Genomic DNA, 16141 nt, shown 5'->3' with positions numbered 1-16141 from the left:
AGTAAATGTATGTTAATAATTACATGAGTAAGAGTAATAAAGTATCCAATGAGAAGACTACTCAAGTATCACTTCGGATCGGATTAAAATGAAGGAAAAATCCTGAACTGCATGGAGAACTGTAAGTCACACCTCTCCTTGAAAATCTATCTGTGCTCTTTATGTGATGCAAAACATAGGTTCAAGATCAAGCAGTATATTCCAGTCCTGTGATGGGTACAGTAACACACAACCTGTTATTTTCAACACAGTCTCACACACATACACCCCAAAAAACAAGCATTTTCCCAACAGTTGACTGTCTTTATTGTCACAACATGCTAACAACACAAACTTGTCAGCATCTGCATTTAAACAAGACAACAGAGAACAAAAGAACAGACTATGGAACACGTGTGTGTGTGTGTGTGTGTGTGTGTCCTGCCTCTCTCAACACGCTCACTTCCTCCCCTCTCCAGGACTGAGCCGCTAAAAAAGTGAGCTCTTGTTGCATCCGCATTCAGACCACTGCAACGTATCACGAGACTCTCAACCTCATTATACGTGATATAAACTAATTATGAAAACTACATATCCATCCATCCATCCATTTTCTATACCGCTTATCCTACTGGGTTTTGGGGAACCTGGAGCCTATCCAAGGAAGCATCAGGCGCAAGGCTGGATACCCCCTGGACAGCGTGGCAATCCATCATAGAGCACAATCAGATACACATTCACACACCCATTCATACAATACAGACACTTTAGACATGCCAATCAGCCTATCATGCAGGTCTTTGGACTGGGGGAGGAAAACGGGGTGCCCAGGGGAAACCTCCACAGCACAGGGAGAACATGCAAACTCTACACACACAGGACCACGGAGGGAATCGAACCGTCAACCCTGGATGTGTGAGGCAAATGTAAAACTACATATATTCATTCATATTTAACAGTAACGCAAGAACTCTACCGAATATAGCAAAGTAAAAGTACATTTCTGTAATTAAAAATGAATTTGAGTAAGAGAATGGTCAGTTAAACCTGCTGTTAAAAGTAATTTTTTTCCAAAAAGTTAATCGAGTAAATGTAATGAAATAAATATAGCGCGTTACTACTCACCTCTGCAAGGATCTAAATATAAATCTGCAAAATCGTTAAAGCTACTTTGTGACGATGCCTATTGTTAAAAGTGCTGTACAAATAAAATTTTATTGAAAGTTAATTGAGGGCATTAGCAGCAGTCTTTTCAGATCAAAAATTAACCATGAAACACTTAGCACTTAACATTACAGTTAAATGTGTGTACGCCATTTGAAGCAATATCTGTCAAAGGTAATTGAAACAAAGTACCATTATAAGTACATTTATAGTTTGTTGTATTATTTTGTGAATCAGTGTAAGATACTCAAGTAAGACACTTTGACTGAACTTGTTGGTAGTTTAATAATAGTCTAATAACAGCATACCAAGATGGTAATAAGAAATAAAAAATAAAACTGCATATGTGTAGAAATATGAGTAAAATGCTTTCTTGTCAGCCTGGTGATTTGCAGATATCACATTTTAATACACATATTAACAGACTGCAAATGACAGACCTATAGCCCCAAAAATCTCAAACTGAAGGTATTGATAGTATTTAATACACTGAATGTATTTGAATACACGTTATTCCAATCAGCTGAATGAGAAATCAGCTTATCATGATTTGTGATCATTTGTGTCTGATGCAGTTTGATTACTAAGCCTTACTGTATATGATTTTTCAAATGACCCAATTGCTACACTGGAGATCAGCCACACATTTTCGGATAAAATGACTAATAAATATTCTCTTGTTGATAAAAAAAAGAAGATAATATATAAAACAAAAAGTCTTGGGAAGTACCACTGACTATAAGATTGTGTGAAATCCAGAAGAAGCGGCATAACAATAATGCTGTTTCTTAATTTTGCAACAAAACATGTTCTACTTGTTTGGTCAGTGTGGTGTATGTAGAGAGCTATTGTTAACACTTTTTCCTCTTTGTTCCTTGGAACAAAGTGTTAACAGCTAACCTTACAGCAAATGCCTACAAGGTATGTAATATAATTTGAAAGTCAAATTCTACCAATTTCTATTAGATTGTTATGACTTCATTTTAACGGTTATGTGAAATATTTACTGGCATCTTCTGCAGCAGCACATTTTCTTTGGAGATTTTAAAGATTCTTTAAAGATTAAAGATTCATTATAGCAAACGTTTCCCATTAATTATGTATACCAAATTGTAGCAGGTAATATTCCTAACTAAATGTAATGTTCAAACCAGTAATACAAAATATCTCAGGTTATTTTCACAGGACTCTTATGACGTTTATTAATACAAAACAACAGATATATGGGAAAATACCATTTGTTACAGATATACGATACACAATACTGATTTGGAAGAAGGAAAAAGAAATCCCAGAGTTCAGTTACAGGATATGGGTCATCTGTTCTCACCAGCCAGGTGCCTAAAATGGCTGCCTTTTATCCACAGTCATTGGCACTCAAGTTACACACATCAAGCCCCACCTCCAATATTTGGATTCCTACAGTGGTGGCTTTAATGTGCTTCTTACCTTTTGAGGGACTCTCATGATCTTTTGTAGCTTTGTGCATATTCATGAAAAGGAGGACGAGAGAGGACGTGTAGAGCTCGCATATATTATGTTCATTTTCTTGCTCTCTCTCACCAACATAACCCAACTAAATGTACCCAAATTTACAGAGTATTTTATTCATTTTATACCGAAGATACCAGGTTCTACAACTGAGTGGAGGACCACTGGAGTGGTTTGCTTCTGAGCTAGTGGAGTATTCCCATTTGCTCATTTCCTTGCAGAGTGCAAATAGCAAATTTCTCACATCGTGACTGTGACCCCATGTTGGTAGCCTTTAAAAGATCCATGCTATGAATGAGAATCACTAATGTAGATACTGCTCTATATTGAAGGATGAGAATCACTCAAGTGCTGATGCTGTGCTTTAGGCCAGTGGTCACCAATCCTAGAGATCTACCTTCCTGAAGACTTTGGCTCCAACCATAATCTTGTCCACCTGACCCTCTAATCTTTGCCTTATGAAGTTCTTGATCAACTAAAACAGGTGTGTTAGATTTTGGTTGGACAGGCTAGCATGAGAATGAGGATCACTCTGTTTTACACTGAAGATAAAAATGATTCAAATTATGAAATTGTTCTTCACTGACGATAACAACTGCTCAAGGTGCAGATACAGTTCTAAGAATTTACAGTTCTAAGAACAGCTCTGATAAGAATTGCTTAACATTCTGATACTACACTGTCATATAAATTTGGAGAAGGACTAGAGACTACGTTTCCCATCAGCCGCTGCACCTCACCTGATCATGTCACATGACTGTCTGCGCCTGATTGGTTGGGGTGAATGAGCACTTGTATATAAGTCATGTTTTGCACTGCACACATTGTCTTTTCTTTGTAGTAAGTACTATTACTACAAAGTACTATTACTATTACTAGTACTATTGTTCCTGTTTTGTTTTTAATTTTAATAAACTTTTTCAGCACTTGCATCCATCTTCGCCTTCATAACCCTGATACTATTCATGGCGAGACTCACTCAAATACACAACCGAGCACAAGGGGTGCAATTAAGCAACACTATATTTGTCTGTGTCTTTGCTTAACAAATTTAAAGGAAGAAGGCACTTCTTGGTCTTCCTTCAAGTATGCTTGCACAATAGCTTTCTTTACACAATGGGCTATCCTGTCTTTAGAGCAGAGCTCCTTTATGGTGCTCCCCAAAGCACACAAACAGCTGCTTGTTATCTTTCCAGCTAACGGTCATTTCCACATAATGCTGGAGATTCCTCATTGGACACAGGGATAATGTGGGCACATTCTCATCTTCAAGAGCATCCATGCGGACTGAAAGGACAATTTGCTAACCAGCATGAACATAAAGATAGCCAGCAAAAAAAAGTGTCTTAAGCAAAAAACACTTTATATGTGTGCCTTACATTGATTCATATGGTAAGCTGCACAAACTACTTAGCACCAAGTCCAGGTCCCACTGTTGGATCACTGTTTTACCATGAGGTTTGGAGATGTCCTGCATCTTAAAGAAAAGTTTTGACTAGTTTGTGCATTCAGACAATTCTGCTATACACCTTTAGGTTAGTTGTAGAAAAAAGTACTTGAATGAGGGTCAAGAAGTGCCTTCTTCCATTAAATTTGTGAAGCAAAGATACAAACAATGGACAAATTTAGTGTTGCTTAATTGCACCCCTTGTGCTCGGTTGTGTATTTGAGTGAGTCTCAAGTCAGGGTTATGAAGGCGAAAACGGATGAAAGTGCAGATAAAGTTTAATAAAAATAAAAACAAAACAGGAACAATAGTACTAGTGGCACAAATCTTCCACAAAAAAAAGAAATCAAAATAGCATTTGGTGCAAACATGGCGAGAATAGTAATACATCTAACATTAGAATTACCATCATCAAAGACTGCGACAGTACAGAGTTAAGAGTAACAAAATTAGCCAGAAACAAAGGATAGAGCACTATACTTAGCATCTTGAATCCATTTGTTCAACTCCTCAGCAAGATGAGAACAGGAAAGAGGAAGAACATAAAGAAGCAGGCACCTTTTATATGTTACTCATGGGACAAGGTGCCAACTCAGCCAGGAAATGGGTATAACTCCACTAAATCCAAAGGAAACCACCCTGGGGGTCCAGAATGAAATTAAGTAAAACTTGGTTCATTTCTTTATATGTGTGATTACTATGGACATTTTCTTTGCTGTTTCCCTGTAATAAGAAAAGAAGGGAAAATATAAACTCACTTATTTATAAACTCACTCATAACATAAGTTATTTTAATAATGGGCAGCTGTTTTAATTAAAAACAACAACCATTACATTCCAACAATAAAGGTCTTATGACACAGACAAAACATTGTAATACTGAATCTGTTCTCTGAGGCACGGTGGCTTAGTGGTTAGCATGTTTGCCTTGCACCTCCAGGGTTCGATTCCTGCCTCCGCCCCATGTACGTGGCGTTTGCATGTTCTCCCTGTGCTTCAGGGGTTTTCTCAGGGTACTCCGGTTTCCTCCACCAGTCAAATGATATGAATTGTAGGCTGATTGGCATTTCCAAATTGTCCATAGTGTGTGAATGGGTGTGTGTGGGATTGTACCATGCAATGGGTTGGCACCCTGTCCAGGGTGTCCCCCACCTTGTGCCCCAAATCTCCTGGGATATGCTCCAGGCTCCCCCACAACCCTGTGTAGGATAGGCGGTATAGAAAATGGATGGATGGAATCTATACTGATCCAGTTTTCTATCACAGGAATATTCCTCATTCATTCATTCATTCATCTTCAACAACCTTCAATCTTCATTCCTGGTCAGGGTTGCAAATGATCTGGAGCTCAACCAGGAAACACCAGGCACAAGGTGAGAGAATCAATCCCAGATGGAATCCCAGTCCTTTGTAGGAGATCATGCACACCCACACTTATTCACACCTAGGGGCAATTTATTGTAGCCAGTCCACTGAGCTTAGGATGGAAACGGACACCCTGAAGCTCTGAGGCAGCAACTTCCTGCTGCACCACTGTGTCACCCATTACAAAATCTACATAAGTAAGTACAGCATAAAGTTTGGTTTTTGTTACTCACGCTTTCTTTAATATTTTCTTGGAATCCAGTTCTGATTAGGAAGAAATTACAGTTACAGTTACATTTATATAGCGCTTTTCTAGACACTCAAAGCCCTTTACGTAGTTTGGGGGGAAGTCTCTTCAACCACCACTAGTGTGTAGCATCCACCTGGATGATGTGATGGCAGCCATAATGCACCAGAACGCCCACCACACACCAGTTATTAGTGGAGAGGAGAGAGTGATGTAGCCAATTCAGTGATGGGGATTATTATTGGGCCATGAAAGAGAAGAGCCAATGGGGGAATTTCGCCAGAAATGGAGGCATTTCATGTTTACTTTGTTAACAAATAACCATTCTTTCTACGTTGAGTATGTTGTTAATACATAACCATTCATACCCTTTGAAAATATTAGTCCCAGCTTTGAAAAGGATTTATATGAAATTTGAGCTTCAGACTTCCATTATAAGTGAGTTTCATATATGAACAGGTTTCTTATTATTTTCTTAGTAAAGGGAAACAATACTTGATGGAGATGTGAAAAAAATCAATTATAGAGTATTTTTAAAAATCCTGTCAAGTAGTAAAATCATACTGCAAATGCGGTGAGGAGTCAGTAGTAACGCCTGTGGTAATCGGTTATATGTTTTGAAGAAATGCAAATAACTTGAATGAATGTGCTCAGGGATTTGCTCAGCCTTGTGCTATGCCTCTGTTTGAGGTTATCTAAAATGGTTTTTTGTGATAATGGTGAATCTGATGCATTCATCACAACGCTGATTTTGCTACCTACCTTAATGTGGACGTCCAAGAGACCTGGACTACTCGGGTATATCAGCTTTTTCTACTAATACTGACACCTCCAGCAGGTTACCATTTTTGCTGATTTCTCTTACTTGTGATGGTCTCTCAGAAGTCTGCTTATCTATTGGGTCCATGCTGGTTTCTCTGTATTTATTTGTGCTGCTTTCTCTTTTCCTATCAGTCTGTGCCACTTGAACTATCTCTGCTGACATATCTAGTTTCGGCGGATTGCCCCAGGCCCCATTTCTGCGTCCTGTTTCGAGTGTGTCTTTCTTGTTGTTGATGATGTTGCTGGTGTCTGTCGCCTCCTCCTGGTCACTCAGTGCTGCTGCATGGAGAAGCCAGCTGTTCTGCAGAGTTTGACTGGCTGTCAGTCTCACAGTGGGGTTCACTTCTAGAAGAGCACTGATCAAATCTTTAGCTTCTGAAATGCACACATAAAAACACGCTGTCACAATTCAGGAAAAAAGAGCTATTGGTGGATTTGTGGATGGAGGAGAAGGTAGTAAGGTTCTAGTTCAGGGTCGCACCCTCAGACACATGGTCCCAGTAAGGTGACAGAAAGTGGACCTCTCCTTTCTGGATGAGATGAAAGAGTTCCTCCTGATTGCGTTCTGGACTGCGGAATGGAGGGAACCCACTGAGCAGCACAAACAGTATCACACCCATAGCCCAAATGTCCACTGCTACACCATACCCTACATACAAACACACAGATGAGCATGGTACAAAATCTTAAGAAATGCACACAATTCTTGGGATTTTATACACATTGACAGGTTTACAGTGTTAACAGATTTATATACTTAACAGGCTTTTGAGCAGCTCAAATCTAAGGTGCTGTTTATGCTAAGTTTGTATCAATTTAAATAATTTCCCACCACAGGAGTTTACAAGAGCAGAATGTTATGAGAACATTGTAGTAATGAAAATTAGGTTTGACAATAATTTTAGAAATGTGCTTAGGCACTCGGTTTTAGGATGCTGACCTTTGTCATTGAATTCCACAATTTAAGCTACAATTAACGTTCAAAGAAAATTAATTGCTTGTCAGACTGCCATTACAAATTATATTCTAGCAGTTCTCCAGCCCCTCAAGGCAACAGGAAATGTGAGTAAACCCAAGTTTTTATAGTGTAGCAACTCACCTGTCTCAGCAAGTATCTCGGGAGCAACATACGTAGGTGTGCCGCATACAGTGAAAACTGGCTCTGTCACTACCATGGCTAATCCAAAATCAGCCAGCTTTAGATTGATACTGCCATTGCTGTGCCGTTGGACCTTAAAGTATGATTGAGAAAGATAAAAAGTGTTTGACTAATGATCTCAAACTAGAAACAATATTTGTCAAAGTGAATCTATTTATTTCTCACTAGAAGGTTTTCAGGCTTGATGTCCCTGTGTGCGATGCTCTTGTTATGGATGTACTCCAGAGCCTGGCTGATGTCCCGAATCATCCTAGCTGCACAAGGCTCACTGAATTTTCGACACTTGGCAATAGCATCAAACAGATCGCCGCCAGTTACCAGCTCCATTAACAGGTAGACGTGTGTGTCCGTGTGATGGGAGCGCAGCAGCCGCACTAGGCGTGGGTGTGTCAGGCTACGCATTAGGGCAATCTCGTTCTGTATCATGTGGCCTCGGCCCTGCAGTTTGGCCTTGTCTACCATCTTCATGGCAAAAGTTTGAGTGCAGCCACGCACATGGCACTTATACACCACTGCAAAGTTCCCATCACCCACCACACCACCAATGTCATAGCAGCGCTGGATTTCCTCCAGAGAGACCTGCATACCGTCAGGTGGGAGTTCCCACAAGCCTTTCTGCTCTACCATTTCTATTGGGGTTTGTGCTTTGGGGCTGTTTGGATCATTTTTCAGATTGTTTGCTTCAGTATTTTTGATCTGTGATGACCTGCTATCCTGGGAAAGAGGAGCTTTGCTCTCATTTTTAGGCTTTTCCAATTTAGCAGACTTTTTGTTTACAATTGGAGGAATAGGTGGACCAGCTCCTCTACAGCTCTGGCAATAAACTGGCTCCTTCTTCCTGTCTGTCCTCCTCTCCTCTATTGTCTGAGGTTGTTGTGCTCTCCTATCCTCCCTGTTGTCCCACTCTCCTCTCTGCCTCTCCCTCCTGCCCCTGTCTTTCTGCTTAACTTGTGGTCGATATGGCTGCAAATGATTGGCTGGTAATTGGGGTGTGATTGAATCAAGGGCTACATTTAAAGTGGAATCAACTTGGGGCACATCATCATGGAAACCACTATCTGTCTTGGCAGCTTTAGACCTCAGGATCCGCTCCCACAACCTCAACAAGCTGTCACAGTAACCTGGATTGTCAGGATACAGCTCCTGCAGCGCGGCCTGTACTTCACTAACGGATGGGCGGCTGATTCCAAAGGCCAGGAAGGCATTACCAAAGTGGAAGAAGTCAGAGAGGCTGTGCATCTCTTGCCCAGCAGGGCTGAAAAGGCGTCGAACACGACCTCTGTGCCAGCAAGGGAAGCCAAGAGCTTCCGACACATCAGCCATCAACAGCTCAAACGTCTGTACAGCACGTCGGTTTAGCAGCAGAGAGATCTTCCGTAGATTGTGCTCACCACATGGCCGAACCACTGTCACAATACGTGGGCGCACTGGACTAGCTTCTTCGTGTCGTCCATGATAACCACTAGCTCTGCGCAGCACAGGCTCCTCCCACCTACATGGGCCAATTCTGACCTTTTCCAAGGAGGGCCTGTAGCCTCCAGGACATCTCAGGGTCTTGGAGCCGAATGTGTATGACGGCAGTCCTTGTCGAGGCGCAGCATTCGGACACACCGGCAGTTTAGTTCTTTGATCTGAAAAGAGACACATAAACGTTGGCTTGTAGACACTGCTTTGAGGTACACATACCACTGTGACCTTCACGCCTGGTCTGCTGTTGTGCTAACTTTATTACCCTTGCCTGCAGTCATCCCCTGGAAGATGACGTGTTTCCGTTTCATACACTAAAAAAACAAAACAACTTTTGCTTCAGCTTTGTTTTTGAGAATAAAAGCACACTAGGGAATTAAGGAGGAAGTCCAACATTAATAATTTAGCACAGGTGCACATCGAGAAGAAAGTCTGAGCCATGTGGATTCTCAAGTAGCATCTCACGCTCTAGGGGAAAAGAAAAGGTTCAAATCTGATTGAGTCGGATCTGCTTACACTAGACACAGAGGCGTAACAGGCATAACAGCTTCTCTTGGTAGTGTATTCATTGTGTATTTCATGTGTAACCATGTGTGTGTGTGTGTGATAATCCTTGTTATTAATTGAGTAAGACAGAAGCAATCAAAGAAGCAATCAAAGGTCTTTTCACTTTCAAATATCACTGAAACTTCAAATATCACTCGGTGAAAAAAAAATCTTGTCAGAACAGGTGAAGATCAATCAAACCTGCTTCAGATTCTCAGTAGCCTATATTTTCTAACTTAATAAAGTTTGATTATTTCAGCTATACAAAGGAAGGTGACAGATTGGCAGCAGAGCAAACATCACTGAAGCTTAATTCCGTAGCAAATATAACTAGGTGTAATGTTTCATTAACCTAACAGTTTGAAGGATACTGTTTCTAAAATCAAACGTGAGTTGTTCTCGTATCTTTTTCATAATTGACTGAAAGTTACCTGCCACTTTCCATTTAGGCCTGGCTGCTTCTTGCACTAGGTTTCTGCCCCACATGCTGTCCTCCTCGAGTCACTGCTCCAGGCTGGTGGAGATTTTTAGAGCCTTAAAGGTGAGTTTAGCCATAACGGGAGCGCAGAAATCACCTAACGCATTTCCCCTGCCGAGGGCTAACTTCATGAACAGCGAGAAGGCAACAAGCAGCAAACTTCGACGAAACATCCTTACATAATTAACTACCGAAACGCTCCAACGAGCGATGCTGCCAAATGAGGTAACACAGGCATGAGGAGAGGGCGCATCTTTTGGCCGGTCTACGGGCGCGCGATACCGGATACACTACATCCTGCAACTGCGTCTCCGAGGTAGCACACGCACACACACACGCACGCACTCACACACACACACACACACAAACACACACACACGACTGTTCACTTGTTGCCTGTCAGTGGTTTTAATGCCAGTGGTTTTAATGTTATTGCTGATCGGTGTACAATGAGTTCAGGTAATCTAGGACACATTTACTTACTTCTGCTGGGAAAAAAAAAGTAAGAATGTCTGTTTCTACAATTGTTAGTATATTATAAAGGATTTCAGAAATATACTGTATAATGTCAGGATATTAACAGGTATTTCCCAACAGATGGGCCAAAATAAATAAATAAACAAACAAACAAACAAACAAATAAATAAATAAACCTTGTCCCACAATACCTGAACTCATCATATTCCTATCCTTGTGGATACTAACATCCATCCATCCATTTCCATTTTCCTGAAGTAAATGGTAAATGGCACACTTATATAGTGCTTTTATCCAAAGCGCTTTACACTGTGTGTCATTCACACGCTCACTCACACACCAACGATAGCAGAGCTGCCATGCAAGACGCTAACTTGCCATTGGGAGCAACTTGGGGTTCAGTGTCTTGCCCAAGGACACTTCGGCATGTGGAGTCACGCGGGCCGGGAATCGAACCGCCAACCCTACGATTAGTGGACAACCCACTCTACCACCTGAGTCACAGCCACCCTTTAAGTCTATCTCGGGTGACTCGAGGCACAACGCAGGGGACACCCTGGACAGCAGGACACAACTGCGGACACACTCACACACCACAGGCAATTTGGATATACCAGTCAGCCTACAATGCATGTCTTTGGACTGGGGGAGGAAACTAGAGTACCCAGAGGAAACCTCCAAAACATATGGAGAACATGCAACCCGCATACAGGCAGGTATTAAACCCCCAACTTTGTAATAATTCACTCCAATACAATCTTCCTGATCTGTTCTAACAATGCCACATTGCTATGGCAAATCTGTTGCCATTCCTTTTGACATATAAGTCTGCTAGATGTCATCCCCTGCCTTTTTCATTTGGTCTGGGGATCTAGAGTGTTATGGCAAAAGGTTTTTAAATTATATTTAAATGATTTTTTTTCTGTAGAGCTTTAACCCTTATTTTGTGGATTGCTGTGTTGTTACAGGATACACACACATTTTACTGTTAACCTTTTTATTATTTATTATTTATTTTTATTTTTTTATCTAAGTTGAAAAATTGAAGTATGATGACTTTTTTTCCCACAGTTATAAGTACAAGTGTACAGTTGTAATGCAGACAATTCAAACCAGTATCTTACATATCTTTCCTCCTTTTGTCTCTCTCCACTTCCCCCCAGGGATATTTCAACCACAAACCCCCAATACTCTAGTAGTTTGTTGGTGTACATTTCCATGGGCTTACTCTTAAAACAGGCCAGGTCCATTGTGTCTTTCTTTGCTCTGCTCTGAACTCTACGGCCATAATGATGTATACATGTGAGTCTGTGAGTCTTTGGTGTCTGCATCTTGCATTTCCTCCAGGGGGCGATGCACAGATGTGATGGAAAAAGCAAGGCTCTGAATGAAAATATCCATCCATCTTCTACCACTTACTCCTTTTCAGGGTCACAGGGAACCTGGAGCCTATCCCAGGGAGCATCGGGCACAAGGCAGGGTACACCCTGGACAGGGTGCCAGTGGCAGGGTGCCATCACAGGGCACACTCACATACCCATTCATACACTACGGACACTTTAGACATGCCAATCAGCCTACCATGCATGTCTTTGGACTGGGGGAGGAAACCCCCACAGCACAGGGAGAACATGCAAATTCCGCACACACATGGCCCCGGCAGGACTCAAACCCCGGACCCTGGAGGTGTGAGGCAAACATGCTAACCATTAAGCCACCATGCGCCCCTCTGAATGATAATGAGTGTTTCAAATCCCTGAAACCCCCACATACACAATCACACCTTGAGGACAAAATGAAGCAATAGACTGATAGCCTGTTAGACACTGAATGTCGCTCAAAAACCTAGTCAGAAATTCAACCCCATTGAAGTTCTTGTGTAACATATGTAGCCACCAAACATAAGTCTACAGAGTCAATTCCGCTAATTATTATTTACAGACCCCCAGGACCATATTCTGAATTCCTTGGTGAATTTTCAGATTTTATCTTGAAACTGGTTGTTTTTTTTAGACTAAGCATTAATTGTTGGCGACTTTAATATTCATTTTGATAACCTGGAAGACCCTCTGAGAACAGTGGTTGTGTCCATTCTAGATTCAGTAGGGGTCAATCAGAATTCAATAGGACCACTCATAATGGTGGTCACACTCTTGACCTGATACTAACATATGGATTAAATATAGAAAATATAGTCACACTTCCGCAGTCTGAAGCTATCTCAGATCATTATCTCATTATCTCAATTGCATATTCATCATAATATATGCACCGTGCCACACTACCGGTCAAACGTACATTCACGTCAGCTACTGCACAGTTTTGTCAATAACATCTCAGAGATATCAACTATGATTATCACCGTCTGATCCCAGTGAACTTGATCAGGTGACTGAATGCTTAGAGTCAACATTCCGCTACACGCTAGATAAGGTAGTTCCACTTAAAAGAAAAATATTTAGAGAAAAAAGCTAGCACTCTGGTATAAAGATCACACACGCACCTTAAAACAGACCACTCGACAATTAGAATGTAAATGACGTCAAACCAAATTGGTAGTATTTCAAACAGCATGGAAGGAGAACCTCCTGAACTATAGAAAATCTCTTAGTGCTGCTAGATCAGTCTCGCTTTCTACCTTTATTGAAGATAACAAAAATAATCCTAGATTCTTATTCAATACTGTAGCAAAATTAACTAGGAATAAAACCACCACAGAAACTTGCACACAATCATTATATATCAGCAAGGATTTCATGATATTTTTTCATTGGCAAAATTGAAAATATTAGACAACAGAAAAAATTTGGACTATTAATTTAAAACCAGACAGTTTTATAACTAACCATCTAGATAATAATATAGCAATATCAGATCAACAAATAGAATGTTTTACTCCCCTTATAGAGATCAAACTAATTTAATTAATTTCTTCATCAGAATCATCAACTTGTGCTTTAGAACATTTACCTACATGTTTCTTTAAACAGACTATTCTGAAAATAATCAAACCTGTCACGATCTCGCCGGCAGATGGCGCTGCGGCGACGATGTGCACGGAGAGCTGGAGAGCGCGCGCAATGGTAATGGTAATGTTCCAACGCGGTAATGTTCCATGTGCAGCTCTGGTTTAATGCCATAATCTTAGTTAAATGATTGCCATGTCTAGTTTCTTGTTTCATGCCATAGTCTTAGTTAAATGATTGCCATGTCTAGTTTCTTGTATCATGCCATAGTCCTAGTTAAATGATTGCCATGTCTAGTTTCTTGTTTCATGCCATAGTCATAGTTAAATGAGTGACATGTCTAGTTTCTCGTATCATGCCATAGTCCTAGTTAAATGAGTGCCATGTCTAGTTTCTTGTTTCATGCCATAGTTAAGCGACAGTTGAGTATTTGTTGAAGTGTGTAATTGTGATAAGCGGTAGTAGTTCCAAGTCTTGTTCTATGTTTCATGCCTCAGTTTGAGTTCTTGTTTAAACCTTGGTTCCTGTTTGCTTGTCTGCTGACTGTAGTTGTCAATAAAGACTTTGATCCTGCACTTACTTCCAGTCCCAGTCTTGTAGCGTAACAAAACCCCTTCTAAAAATAATCAATTCTTCCCTTAGCACTGGGTATGTACCTAAATCATTTAAACTTAGTTATCAAACCCCTGATTAAAAAACCTGAACTTGGCCCGTGTTAATTGTCCAGCTATAGGCCAATATCAAACCTCCTCTTTATCTCCAGGATCTTCGAAAAGGTTGTAGCACAGCAGCTATTCTCGTACCTACATAGTAATAACATCCATGAACTGTATCAGTCAGGATTTAGGCCTTATCATAGCGCAGAGACAGCGCTGGTTAAAGTGGTAAATGACCTACTACTGGCCTTTGATCAGGGTTGTGTCTCCTTGATTGTGTTACTTGACCTTAGTGCAGCTTTTGATACTGTTGATCATACTATTCTCTTTGACAGATTAGAAAATGTTGTTGGCATTAAGGGAACAGTCCACTCCTGGCTCAGGTCTTATTTGACTGATCGCTATCAGTTCGTAGATGTAAATGGAGACTTCTCTGTGCATACTGAGGTAAAGTTTGGTGTTCTGAAGGTTCTGTTTCAGGCCCACTGCTTTTATATATATATATATATATATATATATATATATATATATATATATATATATATATATATATATATATATGCTACCTCTGGGTCAAATTGTTTGTAAACATGGAATTTGCTTCCACTGTTATGCTGATGATGATTGACAGTTGTATGTTTCATCGAAGCCAGATGACAGACTGCAGCTTAATAAAGTTGAGGAATGTGTAAAGGACATTAGACACTGGATGCTTATTAACTTCATCTTACTTAATTCTGATAATGCTGACAGATGTATTTATACTAGGATCACATAAAGCTAGAAGTAAGCTTCCTGATCACATAGTAATGCTGGATGGCATTTCTGTTTCATCATGTGCAACCGTAAAACACCTTGGTGTGATTATTGACTCCAGTCTTTCATTTGACGCTCATGTAGATAATATTAATAGGATAGCCTTCTTTCATCTCAGAAGTATTGCTAAGATAAGACATATAATGTCACTACACAATGCAGTTCAAAAATTAGTTCATGCTTTCGTTACCTCTAGGTTGGATTTTTAGCCTTCACTTTGACTCACTCAAAGTACATTGTCCTTAACCATTATGGGACAATAAGCATACCTAATAATCTTTCCCTTTCTCGCTCTCTCTCTCTGTCGAGCTACACATTACTTGAGAGATACCAGTGATCCTGACCCCTTCTGCTCCCCTGCCCGATCCATCCTGATGCCCTATTTCTGGTTGCAGTTCTCATCAATTGTAAGTCACATGCTGCTGCTGAGGATGGCACCACATGGTGCAGGTTAAAGATCAGTGAGATTGCTCAGGATGGTACCACTGAAAAACCACAAGAAGGCTTTGGACCCAATTCATATGAACAGTTATGCTATGATGGCTAAGACTACAATTACCACAAACAGTTTTGCACTCAAGTCTCCATCAGTGAACAGTGGAGAAGTTCAACAAAACAGACTTCATGTAAAAAGTGAAATGAACCCAGATGAAGATGGGTTCCCTTCTGAGTCTGGTTCCTCTCAAGGTTTCTTCCTCATGTCGTCTCAGGGAGTTTTTCCTTGCCACCGTCACATCTGGCTCGCTCATTAATAAATTTACACATTTAAAATCTATATCCTGAATTTATATTTTTCTGTAAAGCTGCTTTGGGACAATGTCCATTGTTAAAAGCACTATACAAATAAAACTGAATTGAATTGAATTGAATATAGAGTACTAGAATATATTAAGTAGTAAGTATGAATAGTCTATCCCAGTTCAAGTAGCACTTGCCACACCAATACAAGAATTACTGCAGTTATAATGCAAGCAGCAGTGCTGTGTATTTCCCCACCCATGTGTGATTTCTGTCTACTGTCTTTCCACTTCCAAAATGAGTTTTACCTCTCACCTCTTTCC

The 16141-nt window shown here is 40.5% G+C and overlaps 1 protein-coding gene across 1 annotated transcript; it reads right to left on the bottom strand.

The window, feature by feature from the left end:
- Nucleotides 1-6419: 6419 nt before the first annotated feature.
- dclk3 (doublecortin-like kinase 3) lies at nucleotides 6420-9878 on the bottom strand. Its single transcript, XM_053613462.1, has 4 exons — nucleotides 7840-9878; nucleotides 7615-7747; nucleotides 6997-7164; nucleotides 6420-6890 (listed from the first exon to the last, which is right to left on the bottom strand). The coding sequence occupies exons 1-4, from the start codon at nucleotides 9319-9321 to the stop codon at nucleotides 6484-6486; spliced, it is 2190 nt and encodes a 729-aa protein (XP_053469437.1). The 5' UTR covers nucleotides 9322-9878; the 3' UTR covers nucleotides 6420-6483.
- Nucleotides 9879-16141: the final 6263 nt, after the last annotated feature.

The sequence above is a fragment of the Ictalurus furcatus genome, chromosome 24 (genome assembly GCF_023375685.1).
Source record: "Ictalurus furcatus strain D&B chromosome 24, Billie_1.0, whole genome shotgun sequence".
In the NCBI taxonomy this organism is placed as follows: domain Eukaryota; kingdom Metazoa; phylum Chordata; class Actinopteri; order Siluriformes; family Ictaluridae; genus Ictalurus; species Ictalurus furcatus.
The sequence above is the reverse complement of the archived record's forward strand: the minus strand, read 5'-3'. Positions and strand labels throughout refer to the sequence as shown.

What these genes read in the sequence shown, in the direction of transcription:
- dclk3 (XM_053613462.1), bottom strand. Translation starts at nt 9,321, where the DNA reads ATGTGTCTCTTTTCAGATCAAAGAACTAAACTGCCGGTGTGTCCGAAT. An exon ending in CGAGATACTTGCTGAGACAG is followed by an intron (nt 7,165 to 7,614) that starts GTGAGTTGCTAC and finishes GTTTGTATGTAG; the next exon opens with GGTATGGTGTAGCAGTGGAC. An exon ending in CTGGGACCATGTGTCTGAGG is followed by an intron (nt 6,891 to 6,996) that starts GTGCGACCCTGA and finishes TGTGCATTTCAG; the next exon opens with AAGCTAAAGATTTGATCAGT.